Raw genomic sequence first — 19,737 nt, forward strand, 5'->3', positions numbered from 1 at the left:
ACTTTTCAGATTTCAGATTTCAAATTTATTAAATGCACTTAAATACCTTAGTATTAAGCAAAAGTGCAAGGTGTGCCCAAGGTGTGTGAAAGGTAGAGAGGAATGAGAGTGTTCAGAAAGAGAGTCACCATTAGTATTCACCTATTTATAGAGGAGGGAGTTGTTAGACATGGGAGTAGTGGATCCACTATTGACTCCTTAGGATAAATTCCCCACCTGACCAAAATTATATATATATTTTAATGAAATTTATTTTTCAAAAAATATTATTAATTAAAAATTTCTGGGAATTTGGGTCCCCATGGGGAATCCATCTCCGTTGGGGATCAGGATTAGAGGACAATTTTTATCCTCAACGGGGTTCAGATCGAGGATATGGATTTATTTCAAAATCGGGGCCATGTGATATGATCCCTACCCTGTTGTCATTTGTACAAGGATTTGAGGATTTTTTTTCTTCTTGTTCTTTTTTTTTTTTTCCTTTTTTGGGTTTAAATTTTTGTAGTAGTTATATCTTGCAAAAACAAATAGTTGCATGTCTTGGTAACTTTAGGCTATGTGTTTTGAAACAAAATAAGAGGAACAAATTATTTGAACAGAAGTTCTTAGGAATTTCATAAATTTTGTTTCAGCGTTTCCCTCAACTTTTTGTTTTCCTTTTGTTGCCTATCAAGCTAAACATAGTTGTAAGTTCAATATTCACAAATTGACATTCTAGATTTGAAATTTTGTATGTATTTGGATCTAACGGCGTTTATAGATGGGATGTTCATTTCCTTAAACTAGTGTTTTTGAGCCATTATTGACCTAAACGGTTGGACCATTTTGATTGGGAACTGTCCAAGCAATCAGTTCTGTTTCACTCCCAACCCATTCTTGTTCCAAAAACCGCTGACTTGGTTAGAGAACTGTTGACTCGGACAGCCAAATTGTCAACCCTAATAGCAACTCACGGTTAATAAGGAAGCATAGGAGATTTAGAAACGTAGGGGATTGAGACAAAATAATCTCAGATCTGAGATCACTGAGATCCCACAGAGAGAGAGAGAGAGAGAGAGAGAGAGAGAGAAGAAGAAGAGAAATCAAACCTCAGATCTCATAATTGAGATCTCAATTCTCAGATCTAAGATCAGAGACAGGTATGAAGGTTGCCCCTTGCCACTGCATTTTTGTTGCCACCACCGTCATCGTCTCCTCCTCCTCCTTCTTCTTCCCTCCTTCCCTCCATTCCTTCCTTTCTTTCCTTTTTCTTTCTTTCTTTTTTCTTTCTCTCTCAGCCAACAATCACATATATATCTTTCTTTTCTCATAAAACAATAAAAGTAATGAAGCCCTAATATTCAAGTCTCATCAAACCACTAGACCCATTCGACCCAGACAGTCGAATTGCTAGCCTAGAAACTGGTGGCCACAACGGTTCTGTTTTTGAGCCAGTTTTTAAAACCTTGCTTTAAACGTTTATTTGAAAATGTTACTTTAAATGTTTATTTCTTTTATAGTTTGGTTGGGGGTTTTATGAGCATTTCAGATAACATTCCATAAAGTTATTTTCCACTTTAGACTATCACCCCATAAAGTATGCCACATAAGCATTTCATTTCAACAAATGTTGGGGCATTGGGGGAAACGAAAATTTAAAGTTTTCCCAAGGCCTATGCTCACAAATCCAAGCATTTTAGTTTTTTAGTGTTTATTTGATAAACATTGAAACCAATCAATGGTTTCATGCACAATAAACGCCAACGCCTATATGACACTGATGTAGTAGTGTTTTTTCAATAAACACCCATGAAACCAAACACTGTCTTTAATTATTTTCTATCACTATTTTAAGCATTAAACAGAATGGAATGTTTCATGAATCCAATCCTTATAAATAAATATATAAATATATAATATAATATATATAAATATATATATATATATATTTATATTCATATACATAATGCATATGTATTTATATATAATATATGGATAATATATGATATATTAAATATATATATATATATATATACTGATTGATTCAATTAATTGTAGGTTTTTTCTAAGTTAACCAAAAACCGAATCAGCCTTTCAATTTTTTAAAAAACGCCAAATTGATTGACTCAATTAACCACATTTTTTGGTTCAATTTGACTTTTCAGTTTCTCGGTATTTTATGAGCACCCTTAATTAAAGCCCTTAATAATCCTTATCAAACCCTAGAAAGAAAGAAAGAAATCCTAGTGAATACCCACCTTTTTCCTTCTTTCACCTCCCCATGTGGTTGTGGGAGACAACAGACAAGTGATTGTTTATGTCTTTACGAAAGTTGAGTGGTGATAACATGAGGAAAACATAACCTAAGTGATTATCACTATTTGGCTAAACCCATGACACCCTAGCTCTAGCTCTAGCTAGACTCGGCAGTTCTATTCAAATTCAAAGTTACATATAGTACTAAAGATATTCGTACATGCATGCATGGCTGCAATAACACCCAGATGGAATCATGAAATGGGAATGAGTGGACCATATAATGCCATGCACACATTAGATATTTCACTCGCATTCGGATGGTGGGACTGGCACGCATTCGTTGCATCATGTTTACCACTTTACTTACCATCATCAACTACTATATCATCATTACAGAGCCATTCATATTAATTTGAAGCTACCAAAGCGGTAGCCGATAGAGAGTGAACTTGAATCAGCTTCAACTTGTTATAGTTCCATCGATTTGGTTTAAACCTAGTTTTGAATCGAATTAGATTCCAATATATAGGTTCATTTGAATCTAATAATTAAATATTTAGCTCTAATTTTCCCGTATTACATCCCAAAATTAATAATTTACAATTTACAAAGCCTCTAATTTTGAAAAAAAAAGGAATAAATTCGAAGTGAGTAGCTGAATATCTGATTAACCAATGAGGTTCTATACATTATATAAGTTACACAACTCGATTTTTATTAGTTTCAAGGTAGAGTAATCAGATATTCAACTCAGGTCAGTTCAAATCTATTTTTATTTATAACTTGGAGGCTTTGTAAACTGTGAATTGTACGATGGAACAAGGGCAAAGTTGAAACTTAATATAACACAGCAAAAAGCCCATGTTTTCTACTAATTTTTCTTACACACTCTTCACCCGCCGTAAATTAAAATAAAGTGGATAAGAAAAATGAGTGCACAGCAAATTATGATAAATTGGATGAGAAATTAGGGATGTAACAACTCCCCCAATCTCCATCGCATGCAAGCCGGCCACTCGGTGGAGTTTGTTAGAAGGGAGATTGAGGGTTTGTTTTGATGGGAAAAGACACACAAAATCAGTAGCAACCACTCGGGAGTGTGGGTGCCCACCAGCCACGGGCCCACAACAAAATATTTCTGGATTTAAAAGTGACTTTTCCCGGGATGGGAAGACGTAAGCCGCAAAGTCTTTCCAACTTTTGACGGGGTCTCAACTCTCAACCCAAATCCTCCCGACGAGCTTTTTGTTTTGCAAACGGAGAGACATGGACATGGGGACTGGGGAGGGCCAGCACTCTGAAGACCGGGGAAAGGCAAGTCCAGGAGACATGAAAGGAATCCTTTCTAAAATCTCTCTTTCTTTCTCTCTCCTAAATTTAGATTCCTTCTTTTTTCTCTTTCCTCATTTGCTTTATTATTGACCATGCATGCATGAATTATTCTTTTCTGCTTTTGGGATCAACCAACTCTTTAATTTTTTTTTTTTTTTTTTTACCAGCGTTAATTCTTTGCTTCTCTTTTCGGTACATTAAATCATTAATAAAGACAAGGGAAATTAACAAGAATTATAGTTGAGTGTTTTCGACACCGGAGCATTGACCATGAATTGCTTTCATAAACGGCGTGGAGTGACCATGCATGATTAACACATATGCATGTACGATAGGGGTCCCAAATTCATATTTTCATTAATTCACTACATATTAACAAATAAGTAGCTCAATTATCCCAATATATAGTTGATGCAGATGCGGATTTTGTTATGTGTTTGGTCAGTATGGGGTTGTTTGGCATCGTTGTTATTTCCTGGAGCAATGATGCCACATCAGAAAAAGCGGTATTTTATGAATTGGGCATTTGTTTGGAACTGTTTTTTCATAAAAAAACGGTGCTCTAAGTCACACCTTGAAAATCGGGAAGTCATAACTTGCAGCAACGTCAAATTTGGCGTTTCCTAAAGTTGCAGCTCATTATTGCCAATAGGGCAGTGATGTGACACTGGATAATGGGTATCGGTGCGGAAAACGTTTCTTGGAACAATGGTACCAAACAGAAAAAGTTATTGTTGCTCCAGGAAACGTCATACCTGACAGCAACGATTTCAGACAAAAATAAAGATGAAAAAAATGGTACTCCATGCCACACATCAACATAAAACGGTGCTGCAACTGCAGCATCAATGCCAAACATATACTATGTCAAAAGCATTAAAATTGTTGGAACATATCAAACCAACTTTAACATTTAGATAAATCGGTAGTCTCATTTTGGGCAGTTATCACTGTACTCTAATGGTAGATAACACCCTTTTCCTATGGCATCTTTTACTTTGCTCTAGGTAACTTTTAATTAGGTGATACTCTCACTCTTGTTCCAAATAGATCTTCTCTTGATAATAACCATCTCCGTATGATTTAAACTTGAGACTTGGTGGTAGGTTTTGATACGCTTTATTATGTCTTTAATCAATATGCCAAAAGACTTAAAAATCTTGAGACTTGGATTAGTTGAGTTTGCTAAATCCAAATTAACCCAAGGAAATCTAGGAGCGAGGTTGGTTAAAACTTCCTACATCTTTTTATTTTCTTGATAAGGCCTTATTATTTGGCACAAATTCTGGAAATTCTCGTTCTTAGAATCTCTCAAAAAAGATGAATTCTAAAAATTTCCATCTAGAAAACCGTCAAATTAATGTATTTGGCATAATCGTCTAGCTGATTCCAGTAGCACAATGTGCATTGATCAACAAATTAAATAAAGGGCAATTTCCCGGCCCATTTAGCGATATACATGAATCAAATGCTTAAAGATTTCGATCAAAAAGGAAAAAAAAAAAAATAGAGAAATGGTTAAGCTCCATACCTATGACGACTGAGATTGACGAAATAGAGTTTGAAGTGAAATTCGGGTCTGCAAATAAACGAAACATAGTTTGAAGTGAGATTCAATGTATGGAAAAGGACAAAACACGGTTTAAAGTGAGATTTGGGTCTCAAATATACCAAAGATTACCTGAAAGATTGACAGTGCCGGAAAAAAGTCCAACAGGCAACTTGATCCTGCGAATGGACGACCTAGTCCTAAGATGGTTGACTTGGTCCTGTGATCGATGATCTAGTCCTGTGATGGACGATTTAGTCCTGTGATGTGTGACCTGGTCCTGAGATTGTCGACTTGGTCTAGGGCAGAGGTATTAATCAACGGTTCAAGGCCGCCACATGACACAATGTCACTAAAGGGCCAAACTTTCCCTCACCAATTCTCATTCTCAAAATCAAAAAAATCACCAAATAATTATTTGGAATGATGCCAAACATAGCCTTAAAATTTTAATTTATAGATGAAAATCAAAACCACCCTTTTATCAATATTTTAACTATTATTTCTCTTCCAAATAACAAAGAAAATATTTTCATTATAGAATACAGGTACGTACAATTGGTACAAAACCAGTCACATTTACATTGCTCTTTTAATTTAAATGTTTTACACAAGTTGTTAATAAGTGCTTGATGAACAGAAACGGAGGCATATGTTTTGGTGTAGCATTTTATTTATTTATTTGAATTCACTAATGCAAATTTCCTAAGCATGTACCATTCTTTTTCCTATCAGTGACGTAGCCCAAAAAAAATCATTAAACAAATTAATCTCATTCTTTCATACACACACATGTAAATCAATACATCCAGTGGTGGAGTCTGGAATTTTCTTTTGGAGGGTTGAGTTATATAATTTTTTTTTATGGTAATCAAAAAGTTATATTAAGTCAATTACAATATAGAGATTCCGAACATAAACAACACAAATATTATCAGAGAAAAAGTTAGAAATGCATAAATGATACGATGGGTGAAAAGACTGCCATCAAGTAATATTGGTTTTAAAAAAATGTTTGGAGGGGCCAAAGACCCCTCCCCCACTCCACCCCTGAATATATCTGAATTCAACTTAATAAGAATATGGGAATCCAAATTCAATTCAATTTCCAATTAATTTGTGAAATATGTATTTGATTTCCATTCATTTATATACCTTTGATATCTGATCCAAATCTTTAGTTTCCATGTTTATACATCCTGTAAACTCAAAATCTTATTTAACCTTGTGTGCATTTCGTTGTGATGCACTTTTATTTGCACTAGTACAAATGTATGATAGTGCAAATGGATGGAATCCAAATTGTGGTTTAATTTTGTTTTTCAGCTTTACTTTATTCTACTTCAGGTTTTATTTTAGGGAGAATGACGGTTCAGTCTAGGGCCAGAATTTGTAAGCCCAAAATACTGTTGGGGTAGGTGCCAGTTTGGAATTGATGCCAATTCACGGGTGGGCATTGATGCATAGAATGTGGGTTGTTGACATTTTGAATATTTATAACTCTGCAGTGGAAATCAGAAATCTGCATTGGGCCTATTCGTACTTTTCCCTTTATTTTACTTCATTTATGCCGCAATCAAACAAAATAAGTTAAAATTTGAAACAAAAATAAATCAGAATTTGAAGTCAAATCATTTGCACTACCATAGTTTTTCATCAGTGTTATTGAAGAGATCGACTTCGATGAACGCAAATGTATGCCCACACCATCCTAACAGCTTTTTGCAACCTTGCATTGGGAATATCTCCCCATGAAATAAAACATACAAGTAAGGAGATACTTTCAATGCAAGACATTAAAAGCTGCTTGAATGGGCTTTGCCCCGATTGAAGCCAAACTCGTTATTGAATTTTCAAATCCAAATTAAATTCAATTATTAATTAAATAGATATTGAAACATTATGGCTTAAATAGATTTTGATGTTGTGCGATCTGACTAATCCCTGTTGGAGGATGATCTGGCTTCTAGTCGGATGTCGAGCTAAGTGAATCTGCAAGACAGGACCAGAGAACCTGGAGTAGCTAATCCAGCGAGGTCATTCCGATGCTTAAGTCAGTATTCTCATAGTAGACTGTGAGCTAAAACTCATAAAGTATGAGAGCTAGAATATGCTTACTTGCCCCCCTATGCCATTGGGGTTGGTGCCATTATATAGGCATTGCTTGGCGTGGGCTTCACGCACCGCATCCGAGATTTCCGCAAGGTCGTGTAAGTGGTTCGAGATTCCCGAAGGCAACCGCCTTGCACGTTGACCACCCTCCAGAATGTTCGATACGTGGGCCAACTTCCAAGGATGGTGGAAGTGTTGGGATATGCATGTTGAATTTGTCGGCAAGCACGTCTCGCAGGTTGCCAGGTCGCTAAGTCAGCGCTTGTGCTAGGTCACCAGGTCGGCACCTATGCCAGGTTGCCAGTTCAGCGCATGTGCCAAGTCACCAGTTCGGCGCCTGTGCTAGGTCACCAGTTTGGGACACCATCATTTTGGCTAAGTTATTGCCTAAGTGGTTCTGGGTGTCACCCAGTTGTTCCGAGATGTCACGTGTCACAATGTCATTGTAGGGTCAAATCCGCCCTCATCAATTGCCCCTCACTCTCGAGCTGAAAGTAACTCGGCGAAAGGAGTAGATTGCTCCTTTTGGCCTAGAATGACTAATTCGATGAGCTCGTAAGCATCGATCCAATTTGCTTCTCAAGTTGAAAAAGTCCAAGTGTTTGCAGCCTTGTGCAAGACCTCGCCATCTTTATTTTCAGGGCCCAAGAGCGAATTCATCTACTCGATGAGAGGTTGAGCAAGTACCCCGAGGACATCTACCTTATTAGGGATGTGACCATCAAGAGGTTTTGCGATCCGGTTAAGTACCTCAAGAGTGAAGCTCATCATGCCGTCCTTAAGAGGGAGTTCTGTGTGACTGCTCTATCAGGTCACTCCACCTAGGTAGACTTCGACGTAGTGCCCTTTGAGCTGGTCCTAGTAGTGAGTTTGATGCAGAGCTTGCAACCGAGGTGGAGGTCGATTGTGAAGAAATCAAGTTTGCATCCATCATGGTGCTGAGAGCGAAGTAGTCTTTCCTTTGTTTTCTCGTGCTGAATGCGAACTGCTTTATATTTTGCCCACACAAAAGAGGCGACTAGGTCTCACATGGTGCTGAGGTCTTTTGTCAACTCGGTACCTTAGCCCTTAGGCTCTGGGAGCGACTCGCAGTCCACTCTCATTACCCTTGATTTTGTCCATGCCGAAGAGAAGATTGGGTCTTATGTGGTGCCGAGGTCTGTTATCAATTCGGCACTTTAGAGTTATGGTTGCGTTGCATCAGCCTCATTATTGACGCCGGCCACCCACTCCTACAAAAAGCCACTGGGAGCTCGACCTACGGGGGCAACACTATTGACTTTAGGTCACCAGCTCGCACGAGAGCCCTTGAAGACTCGACCGACAAGGGCATCCATGCAATCTGTCGGCTGCCAACTCCCGCAGAAGCCACGAAGAGCTCATCTTGTAGAGGGCACCTCGTGAAGAGGACTGATGAGGCTTTATCCGAGTTGAAATAAAGTCGACAGAGCTGCTTAGTCTGTTGGCCATCAACTTCCTGCTTAGTCATTGAGTTCATAAAAAATGGAAATTACAAAGTGAGAGTTTTAGTTTCTAAAAGGTGAGAACTTAGCGTTCTGGAAGAAGAGGACTTAGCCTTTCAGAAGATGAGAACTTAGCTTTTTGTAGCGTTTCCCACAGATGGCACCAATTGATGTTGCGCGATCTGACTACTCCCTGTTGGAGGATGATCTAGCTTCCAATCGGACGGAGAGCCAAGTGAATCTGCAAGACAGATCAGAGAACCTAGGGTGGCCAACCCGACGAAGTCACTCTGATGCTTAAGTCGTACTCTCATTGTAGATTGTGAGCTAAAAATCATAAAATATGAGAGCTAGAATATGCTTACTTGCCCCCCTATGCCATTGGGGTTGGTGCCTTTATATAGGAATTGTTTGGCGTGGGCTTCACACAACGCATCCGAGATTTCCGCAAGCTCTTCTAAGTGGTCTGAGATTCCCGGAGGCAACTGCCATGCACGTTGACCACCCTCCGGAATGTTCGGTATGTGGGCCAACTTCCAAGGATCGTGGGAGTGTTGGGATATGCATGCCGAATTTTTCGGCGAGCACATCTCGTAGGTCGCCATTTGGACCTCAATCAGGCTGACACACCCTCGAGGGAGGTCGCTCCTTGCGTCGATGTCACTTCGACTAGTGATGAGGTGTTGTAGGTTGGCCCTAGACGAGGTGCTTCTATCTGACCTGAATTGTGGTCGAGGTCGCCAGGTCGGTGCCTGTGCTAGGTCGCCAGTTTGATGCTTGTGCCAGGTCGCCAATTCGGGACATCATCATCTTGGCTAAGTTGTTGCCTAAGTGGTTCTGGGTGTCACCCAATTATTCCGAAATACCATGTGTCACAATGTAATTAGAGGGCCAAATCCGCCCTCATCAAATTTAATTTCAATCAAATGTAATTCATTTACTTATTAGAGAGAAAGTAATGGATTTGGTACTATATACAAGTCAATTGGTATACAACTATTATTTGAGGGTGTTTATGGTTGAAACAAGACATACCTTAAAAATTCATGTGAGGAAATTTTTACAAGTGTCAAATGGACGTTTTTTACTTTAGGTGGGTGAAATGCAATAATAATTTTAAAGGAATTGACTCTTATGTGATGTCACAATACATCGATCCATTTGAATTAATCAATTCAAAATGTTTCAAGTAAAAATAATACAATCACCTTATTATTGATTTTTTTCTTTTTAATTTTTGTTTAATGGTAATTGTGGTAGTCGTTGGTAAATAGACATGTTCATGGGCCAGGCCAGGCTAGGCTTGGGCCGGGCTTTTGGTCCCCATTAATGAAAATATGCTAGGCCTGAGCCCGAGCCCGACCCAACCTACGGGCCTATAACTTGGGCTCGAGCCTGGGCCTAATAAAAAGCCCGAAGCCCGAACCTGAGCTCGAGCCCAAATCCCAACCTAATAAATTTCATAGAGAGAGAGAGAGAGAGGAAACTCACCGTCGCACTTTGATAGAGATCCCTCATAAATTTGCAACTTCGCATCTGAGAGAGAGAGAGAGAGAGAGAAAACTCACTGTCGCACTTTGACAGAGATCTCTCATCAGTTCGCAACTTCGCATTAGAGAGAGAGAGAGAAAACTCACCGTCGCTGTCAGAGTTATTGCGTCGGCAAACGTTCGCCGCCTCACTGTGGAGTGTGGAGGATGTGGAGGCTGGAGAAGAAGGGTTCGGTTGAAAAAAGAAGAGGGAAAGAGGCAAAGAGATAATAAAAAGATGGGGCTATTCGATTAGGGTTTTTTAGGTCTATGTTTAGGTCGGGCTGGGCTGGGCTCAGGCCGGTCTATTTTGACAAAACCCGAGCCCGGCTCGAATCTTTTGCAAGCCAGGCTTTTTGGCCCGAGTTTATTCCTGCGGGCCTATAATCGTGTTCAAATCCGGCGGGCCGACCCTGCCCGGCCTATTGGGCCACCCGGTCCATGAACAAGTCTATTGGTAAATATGGGGTGGTAGTAGGCGTTGGTAGATATTTCAAGGGTCGTTATAGAGTTTAGACCACAATCCGCGGCTTAGACCATTTTCGAGAATTCCACCTCATAGATGATAGACCCTTTTCTAAATCCATTGGATCAGAACATGAAAAATTTAAGGTACACAGTGATTTAGTGTGGAAAAATTTTCCTCTCTTTTTCTAGTCCACTTAGAGGTGTAAATCGGGCTATGCCACTTGCGGCCCAGCACTACATGGCATGATGATATGTGGGTTGTGCCAGGTTTGGCATGATGGTCTAAGTCGTGCTGGGCACTTCGGCCTAAGATTCCGGGTCCACAGGCCAATATGACATGTCACAGCACAACCCGCGGGCCTATAGTGGGTTGCACTCAAGTCGCCCGATGAACTAGCTATTGGGGGATACCCAATGGCTAGTTTTAGCTTTTGGGGGTTTTTTATAGAAATACCCTTCCAACAACTATAAACAACTATAAACAACTATATTTTTTATAGAAAGAATGACACAAATGCCCCTCAATAGCTATATAACAGTTAGTTTGGGGGCATTTTGGGTAAAATGATAAATAACTTTAAGCAATTGAATTATTTTCACTTCATATAAATAGCCCTATCCGCCACCATTCTCATCACACCATTTCAATTTGTAATTATATTATATTTTTTATATTTTTATTAGTTTATTTCATTTTCCAATTCTCATATTTTATTCATCCTTCACTTTGAATCTCTCTTTGACTTCTTATTTGGTTAAGAGTATTTTTCATTAATTTGTTAAATTTCTTATTTTTTCAAATATTTCCCAAAAAAAAGTTAAATATTTTAGTTTTGTTTAACGAAGGAACAAAAAAATAGTAAGAAAAAATAATTTGGACTAGTTCAGCCCAGCCTATGGCTTAGCCTGACAAACACGGGCTTGGACCGTAAACTGTGTCAAACCAACCCCCAAATTATCCCTGAGGAGAGCGACACTACCCAAGATGGCCTATGGACCAACATGGTATGCCCCACACTTTGCGCGAGCCCCAGGCGGTCCTTGCCGTGCCGGCTCGGCACGGGACGTTTTACACCTCTTGTGCCGTGCGTGCACTTTAGATGGAAATAGATATGGGCAACAAGTCCATGCACGTTCCACCCATTCCAAACGTAGGTAGAAGGGGATACGAGCAACGAGGGCAATCTCGTTATTTCCTGATAAAACCAGGATTATTTCAGTAATTTTGTGACCGTACACAATTATTACGCTCAAGACCAGCTCCCTACCAAATGGGATCATGACAATTAACTAACTGCACGTTGCGGGCAGTAATCCGTTGCAACTGACCCGCACGCCATTCCCTCGCTGACATTTAACAACCTTCTTTTCCTACGTCCGGCCTCACCTGGTTGCCGGTTACGAACATCCAGGTGGCTTACCCGAATTCGTCCACGAATCGGCCTAATCCTTTAACGGCCCTTGATCTTTGTAACGGCGCCGTCAGGGATTCCGTTCCGTTCTCCCGTCACCGTTAACGGATATAGGACCACAGTAGAGAAGCTTATAGAAATCCGAACCGTCCAACGGAATCCCACCTTTTGCGATTTACAACTAGCTGCTCCTCTGACATCAAGAAACGGAAAAAAGAAAGAAATTGAAAAACCCTCTCGTCTCTCGCCTCTCCATCGAAGAATTAAGAGCGCGAGAGAGCTCGAGATTTCTGAAAGACATGGGGAAGTATATGAGGAAATGCAAAGGGATTGGCGACGTTGCAGTAATGGAGGTTGCTCACGCTCAGGTTGGTGTGAAGACGAGAGCTCGAACCCTAGCCATGGCTGCCGCGAGCGCCAGCACGGCCAAAAGAAGGAAGGTCGTTGCTTCTGGAGAATTACACTTCTCCTCGTCGTATCTTCAGCTCCGGAGCCGTCGCCGCCTCGTGGTTACGCCAGACATGCCAATTTCACCTGCTACCTCCGAGAATTCTCTCCCAGTCACCCCTGCTGATCGCTGCTCCAGTGCTAGCTCCGATCACGTTCCTGCTTCGCGGTGCTCGAGCAACGGATCAAGCGAGCTCCTGAAGGACAACTTGAGATCCATAGATCTGAAGGTGAAATTGAGACCTTTACGGAATTCAATTCGGCTTTGTTTGTTCCCCAACCCATCCATTCATCGAATTTCCGTTTCTCGTGCTTTAGTTGTTTTATTTTCTAATTCAATTTTGACTTTTCGAATTTGATTTTGCAGGGAGAACTCTTCGAAATTGAAAACTCGACGTATTTCGACCGCAGAGAAAGGTTTATATTTTTTATTGGTTTTTTTTTTTTTGTGTCGTTGAGATTTATTTTCCATCCATGAAGCTTCTTCAATTAATGGAAAATTGAAAGCGAGAGATTCTTAACGGCCTATCATTTGCTTTCCGTTCTCCATATCTCCGTCTCCGATTCTTTTATATAATTCGTTTCTCTTAGTCTTCTCCTTTCGTTTTTTTTTTTTTTTTTTTTTTTTTTTTACTTTCAGGAGAGAGACAACTCCGTCAAGCGAACTCGAAGCCGAATCGGACGATCTGGAGTCCACAGCGAGACCATCGGAGTCGAATTTCCGCCAGAGATCGATGGCGAAGAACATGCCAACAGAAGCGGAGATCGACGATTTTTTCTCTGCATCAGAGAAACTTGAACAGAAACGGTTTGCGGACAAGTAAGTCCACGAAAACCATATGCGTACTGTGGGTGCTCGCTCAACTCAACCATCACTCTAGCTAACCGAAAACCTTAATTCCTTGATGCAGGTATAATTACGATATCGTTAAGGACGTTCCTTTGGAGGGTCGTTACGAGTGGATTTGCTTAAAGCCATGAGATGAAAACAAGGGAAACGAAACAGGAAAAAGAAAGCCATGGAAGAACAAAACGCAGAAGGGCTTTTTTTTTAAGAATTATTATTATTATTATTATTATTATTATTATTATTATTATTATCAGTCTTATTAAATTTCAATTTTCTTTTCTTTTTTTACCCACTTAGGTCTCTGTACAGCATCTATTTCTCTCTATCTCTCCATTTCTGTAAGAAGCTCTATTGTCTGTACGATATACGGAGAAGCTTCTGCAAATCTGTTCATCGAAGAACGGTTTGAATAAGATTTTCATTTTTCATTTTTTATCCTCAAAATGCGTCTCTTCGCTTCTATTTCCTTCTCTGGTACTGGTGCAGTCAGTAAGTAGTTGTAAGTTTCGTTCTCCGTCAAGGATAAAAGCCAAAAAGAAGAAATATAAGAACAAGTTAAATCTGCATATTGTATGGATGGTAATGATTTAAATTACGAATAATTGGTCTTTATTTTTAACAAGAAACTTTGTCTTTCTTTCATCTTCCCACAATTCTATTGTTTGGTTTCTTAGAAAATTCCCCTTTGACTGGTGGTGTAATGTGGGAAACAACGGAAGGCATATGATCTTGGACACGTGTTACTCATTGGAAAGCCGATCGGTCTTACCAGGTGTGAGAGTGGGTGATTAATTGGGAAGGAGCTGCAGCGAGTTCAATTTCTCTCTCTGGTCTCCCTGTCATGAGTCCCTGATCCATCGTGTTCCATGAAGAAGGCAAGCGTCCCAGCCTCGACGGAAGGATGGGAGGAGCGAAAGTGAACTTGGTGGGAAGCAGCTGAGGTGGATAAGACGTAGTTTAGAAAATGAATGCCACGTGCACAATGACACGCTTTAAAATTTAAATTTCCAAACCAAAGGATTTGGGTGTGTGGGAGCAGCGCAGAGGAAGTAAACACCCACGTCAGCAGGAGTGCAGGACCACCGGCGCACTACGATTAAAATATTGGAAGGGTGCACGTGGTAAGGGGAGGTGTGGTCCCCAATCCCCTCACTTTTATCGTGCTTCCTGTTTGCTTCGGATCTGATGCCATTCTATTTTTTTATTTTTTATTTTTTAATTTTCGTCTGGTTTGGAACGGAACAAGGCTGTAGAAATCAAGTATAGAAGACACAGAGAGGGACCCAGCATTCCACCAATCCAATCGAGGATTTAAGGGAATATTACAACTTGATGAGACCTTGCTACTACCGCTGTTGCAGCTAAGGAAAATTCTTCACGAAATTGATCATCACCGTGAATTTATTTGTAGAACACTACAACTTGATGATCGGATGGTCGGTATTTCATGATGGTTGTTGGTTTCTGAATTTTTGCAGTTATTTTAAGGGGCTATTGTATTAATGTAACACCTCTTATAGTTTTATTAGTGGAACCTGTGCGTTACACGGAATTTGTTAAGCAAGAAACTTATAAGAGTATATAATAATATTATATTTTTAATTTTTTAAATAGTTGATAATTAATTATATTTTATATATTATTTTTAATATTTTTTTATAATACAAAAATAACAATAATTTATTTTAGTTAGAGTTTTTTATCAAATTGATAAAATTAATCAACATGACCAACTCGACCCGAGTTAGTCGGTTTTCTAGTATTTCTAATTGGTTTTGGATCAATTTTATTTTGATCATTTGTAAACCGACCAAAATCGAACGATTTGACTATATATCATATTTTAAATATAATTTTTTAACATGGATCTCATATTTCATAGTCTAAAATATTTTATATCATAAGTTTAATTTTTAAATAATGCACTGCAATTTTTTTTAATTTAAATTTATTTTTTCATCTTACTAAATCATCCTATAATTTGCAACCTATTTACTTAATAGACTTTTCATTAATAATTATTTCTTTTATCATTTGAAAATAGTAGAATGATCACCTAAAATAGTGAAAAATGTTTAAGGGCATGGGCATGATTATTTATTTCAAAGATGTCCTTAAAATTTCTTTCTATAAAAGACAAATATGACCAAATATAATTGATGGAGAGTGATCTAGATACTCCTAGCCGGAATGATCCGAACTCCAGTTGCGCGGCAAGCTGGACCAAGTTGCAAAATAATAGATCAGAGAACCCGGAGTGACTAACCTGGCATGGTCGCTTCGATGCTTAAGTCAGTTCTATACTGTGGATGCAAGCTGAATATTTGAATGCTCGAGTGCTAGTAAGTAAATAATCACGCATACATTTGCCTTGGGGTTTGATGTCCTTATATAGTGGAGTAGTCGTGGACCTTACGAAAAAGCTCCGAAATCTCCGGGCTGTGCAAATAAGATTTGTTCCATTTTTTTAAGGAGAGCAAGATCTGTTCCTACTTTTATTAAAGGACAAACCCATACAAAATAAACAATCCAGTTCAGAGCATGGACTTGTGATTCAATAGTTTTCACCTTCAATCAAATAGCTATGATGATACTTCATCCATTTCCTTTTCTTACATACAATACAAAAAATAAAAATGATAACGGAAAGACTGTTGGAACGGTTGAACATGTGAGGCTGCGACCTTCTATTGTTTGTGTTTGTAATGAAGCTTGATGTTGTTCGAGCTAGGGGGAGCAAATAAGTAGGTTACTTGGAATTGAATGGAATTGATTTTGAATTGGTCTTGAATCAATCCTATCCAATCTATTATAGAGTAGGATTTGGTTTTGAATTCTTGGAACCGACTTCCACCCGTGTCGGTTCTAGGGTCTAGGGGTTTCTCTTACCCGAACTGACCTTAGTTGGCCTTGGAATTGAATTTGCCTTGAAATAAACCCCAAAATACTTTTAGGGATGTAAAGATTAAGCACTCTTGGATATAAAGGCCATGGTCTCACTTGATCATTGAGTTACTTGGGCTGTGTTTGGTTGTAGTGTAAATTTATTTGCACTAGTACAAATGCATAGGAGTGCAAATGTAAAAAATGCAAATTATTGTTTAATTTTGTTTTATTTTATTCTGCTTCATATCTTAATTTACTTCATTTGTATTGCAATCAAACAAAATAAGCTAAAATTTGGAACAAAAACAGGTCAAAATTTACATTCAAATCATTTGCACTATTATGGTTTTGCATCAACGCAAATTTATTTGCATTGAACCAAACACATCCTTAAGTTATTTGATCATTTATTTTCATTTTAATATTTGAATGTTTACAATAAGTAATGTAAAAGTAATATTTATAAAATTTAAATTTAAATTATAAGTTTTGATCCATATAATGAATCTACATATTAAGTTACACAATTTAATTAATAAAGATAACGCAAGTTTTGAACTATATATTATATTTATTGAAAATGCAGTTTTTAAAGAACATGCTTCTTTTTTTATAGGGGGAGTAAAGAAAGAATAGGTTCCTTGGGTAGACCCTAGAACTGACCCCGGAATCACCAAGACTAGAACTAACCTTCACAGGGTAGGTTCCAGTTCCAAAAACTTGGAACCGACCCCTACAAGGTAGATTCTAGGTTTTATCATAGAACCGAACTAAACCGATCCATGCTCACCCCTAGCCCAAGCTGAGGTAGAGGAGCAACATACTGAGGTGAACAAGCAGCAAAACCCATCCCAAGAAGCCAAACAAAAAGAAATTTATTCATTTACCCAACTTAGGTAATTAAATGTCAATAAAGTAGTCTGGTTAAAATATAGAAAAATCTCAACCAGTCTATAATGTAGGGGAGTTTATTCCAAATTTAACTAAAAGCCGGCCATTCAATTCACTTTCCTATATACATATTTATTGTAACCAACTAAGGGTTGGGTCGTTGGTGTATTAACTGGTTTGTTTCAGCGTTGATGAGAATTGAATCTCACAGCCAGCACTTTAGGGAAAAAGGGGTCAAGGGGAAATTATCAATGGTGCAAGGCACCAAATACCAAAAAAAAAAATTATTGTGCTGGATCCCATATTCATTGATAATGATGATGTGTGGATGGAGGGTAGAGTCTAGAGATTAGAGAGGCATTTATTTATCTTACATTGTTTTATTTTCTCTTTTGCATCACCCCATTAGGACCATTTATGGTGGAATGAATGTATATGAACCTTATTGTGTTCTTAATGTAAAAAACTAAGGAGACCCCATCAGGCATTTGTAGGTCCCAACTCTCAAGATATAGATACAACGCACCAATTTAATTAACAAATCATTCATTAATTCTATGCATATCTCTGATCTAATTTGTGCAAATCATTACTTCTTTGCATATGAGAGATCCTACCAACTGAGCCACTATTTTGAATCTTTAACTGAAACCCCTATTCTTCCCCTTGTTTCAAGCATTGATCCCATGTGGAGGTGCCATCATAAGTTCAAGTCAACTTTGGGTAGTGAGTGCAATTCTACTTTTACAAGTCAAATGCTCCATATATACATAATTGTTAGAAGCAACTCCAAAGTAATTAAACAAATAAATAACTACTTAGACTTTGGTTTTAGCAAAGCATAGTGCAGCTCTGTAGGCTGTTCACTAATTAATTAAAGTGGTGACTTTGATGCCTTGGGAGCCACGGCCTATTAAATGTAGATACAAACATACAGTTCAACACATTGGATTCTGCATGCAACTTCTAACGAGTCTGAAGTAAGCCTAGGAAAAGAGAAGATGCTGAGATAAGAAGTCACACCTTTTTCAATGCCAATGTGTGTAGAAAACTCTATTCATCTCTGTGAATAACAGCAATAAGTTGCAACTTAAGGCACTATAGGAACCAATTATAGTACCCATTACTTTATTAATGAACTGGCCCACAAGTTAATCGAATTAATGTTTCTTCCCAAAATTGCTTCTGTGACATGTACCCTTATAGCTCTGTGCTATATGCAGTTGAACTGAAGACAAACACAAACAGTAGAATGCTGCATTTATTATTGATTCCTAGTAAGAATTTCTGCAGGTAGACAAGAATGAAGAGCACTGAAGCTTCTAGTATAACATCTTCAATCAATAGGTTAGAATAGTTAAACCAAGATAAACTTGAAGGTTTCATAATTAAGTTTCTACCAAAAAAGTAATGCCGGGGTTTAATAAGCCTGATGAACTTGAGGAATACGACACATTATGAGTCTCTCTCTCTCTCTCAACAGTACAGTACTGACCATAATTTATTAATTATTAATTGCTTCTAGGGTTTCTTCCTGAAAGTGTGTGAAATATATTTTGAAAAACCAATGTGATTGGTCATTTGTAGTGATGAATTAATTAGGAAGCATTGGTACACAGACAGAAGAAAAAGAATTCAGTAAGGCCCTCTACAGATGCCCCTCCTCACCTTTTGATATTTGAAATAACCAGACTCGAATCCACTTAAAAATCCCTACTGGCATTGCCGTGCGATGAGTCCCAGAATTTGAAATGGAGGCTGCATGTGTGGGTGGCCCCGCATTTGCATTGGAACAGAAGAAACAAACAAACAAACCAACCCCCAAAAAGAAAAAGAACAGGATAAAAAGCCACCATGATAACCAGCCTACAGGCACGCTTGGCTGGTGAAGATGAGGTCCTGATGACTACGCCATCATCTTCACTGTAAATCCTTCTTAGTACCACCGCCAGGGAAGAAGATGACTGGTGATAATAAAGACTCACTGCAGAGAATAATTCGTATGTAGTTGCAGTACAAAAATTAATTAATGGCTGGTAGCTAGGGGGATGGATGATCACTTACCTACCGCAAATATTTCAGAGGAGTTGGAAAAGCAGAATCGTACCATGAACTTTAGTGCCAAACACTGGCCAGGGGTTGCCCAGTATCGCGCTGCATCACTGTCCAAAGGAAAATGTTTTTCCTTTGCCTTTGCCTCTGCAACTCCGTATCTTCCTGAATCATGGAGACGAAAACTTTTGATAAAGCGTTTACTTCTTCTATTTATGTTTTTTTTTTTTTTCCTGCAATTATATATTATGTACGTCCACGCATCACCAATTAATGTGGCAATTTTTTTTTACTGAAAGTGGTTCTGTGTCTGTCTGCCTTCCTTTCAGTCATCCATTATCGTATTGACTTGACTCTTATCGTCAAGAAAAAATCACCCAAGCACTTGTCTATTTCCATCCTTGTCGGCACTTGAGTGCTCTTCAGGTTGGCATAACCAACTACCGCTGGACGACACGTCTCAATGAAACGTTCAAACCTAAAACTATATAAAAGATTAAGCTGTTAG

At 38.6% G+C, this 19,737-nt stretch overlaps 1 protein-coding gene and 2 long non-coding RNA genes across 4 annotated transcripts; 2 read left to right on the plus strand and 1 right to left on the minus strand.

The window, feature by feature from the left end:
* Window positions 1–11,870: 11,870 nt before the first annotated feature.
* On the plus strand, window positions 11,871–13,844 carry LOC148876447 (cyclin-dependent kinase inhibitor 3-like). Its single transcript, XM_088966865.1, has 4 exons — window positions 11,871–12,780; window positions 12,918–12,967; window positions 13,191–13,370; window positions 13,462–13,844. Exons 1-4 carry the CDS (start codon window positions 12,403–12,405, stop codon window positions 13,529–13,531), a joined length of 678 nt encoding a protein of 225 aa, XP_088822991.1. The 5' UTR covers window positions 11,871–12,402; the 3' UTR covers window positions 13,532–13,844.
* A 542-nt stretch (window positions 13,845–14,386) lies between these two features.
* On the plus strand, window positions 14,387–14,845 carry LOC148876448 (uncharacterized). Its single transcript, XR_016105925.1, has 2 exons — window positions 14,387–14,521; window positions 14,647–14,845. It is a non-coding gene; the product is annotated as an uncharacterized LOC148876448 (long non-coding RNA).
* A 3,161-nt stretch (window positions 14,846–18,006) lies between these two features.
* LOC148876449 (uncharacterized) lies at window positions 18,007–19,456 on the minus strand. 2 transcript variants are annotated; one of them, XR_016105927.1, is made up of 3 exons: window positions 19,242–19,446; window positions 18,846–19,161; window positions 18,007–18,405 (listed from the first exon to the last, which is right to left on the minus strand). It is a non-coding gene; the product is annotated as an uncharacterized LOC148876449 (long non-coding RNA). The 2 variants fall into 2 exon arrangements; XR_016105926.1 differs by lacking the exon at window positions 18,007–18,405 and having other exon boundaries at window positions 18,732–19,161; window positions 19,242–19,456.
* Between the last annotated feature and the right edge of the window lie 281 nt (window positions 19,457–19,737).

Source organism: Nelumbo lutea, chromosome 1 (genome assembly GCF_056320005.1).
Source record: "Nelumbo lutea isolate HS-2025 chromosome 1, American lotus-T2T, whole genome shotgun sequence".
In the NCBI taxonomy this organism is placed as follows: Eukaryota; Viridiplantae; Streptophyta; class Magnoliopsida; order Proteales; family Nelumbonaceae; genus Nelumbo; species Nelumbo lutea.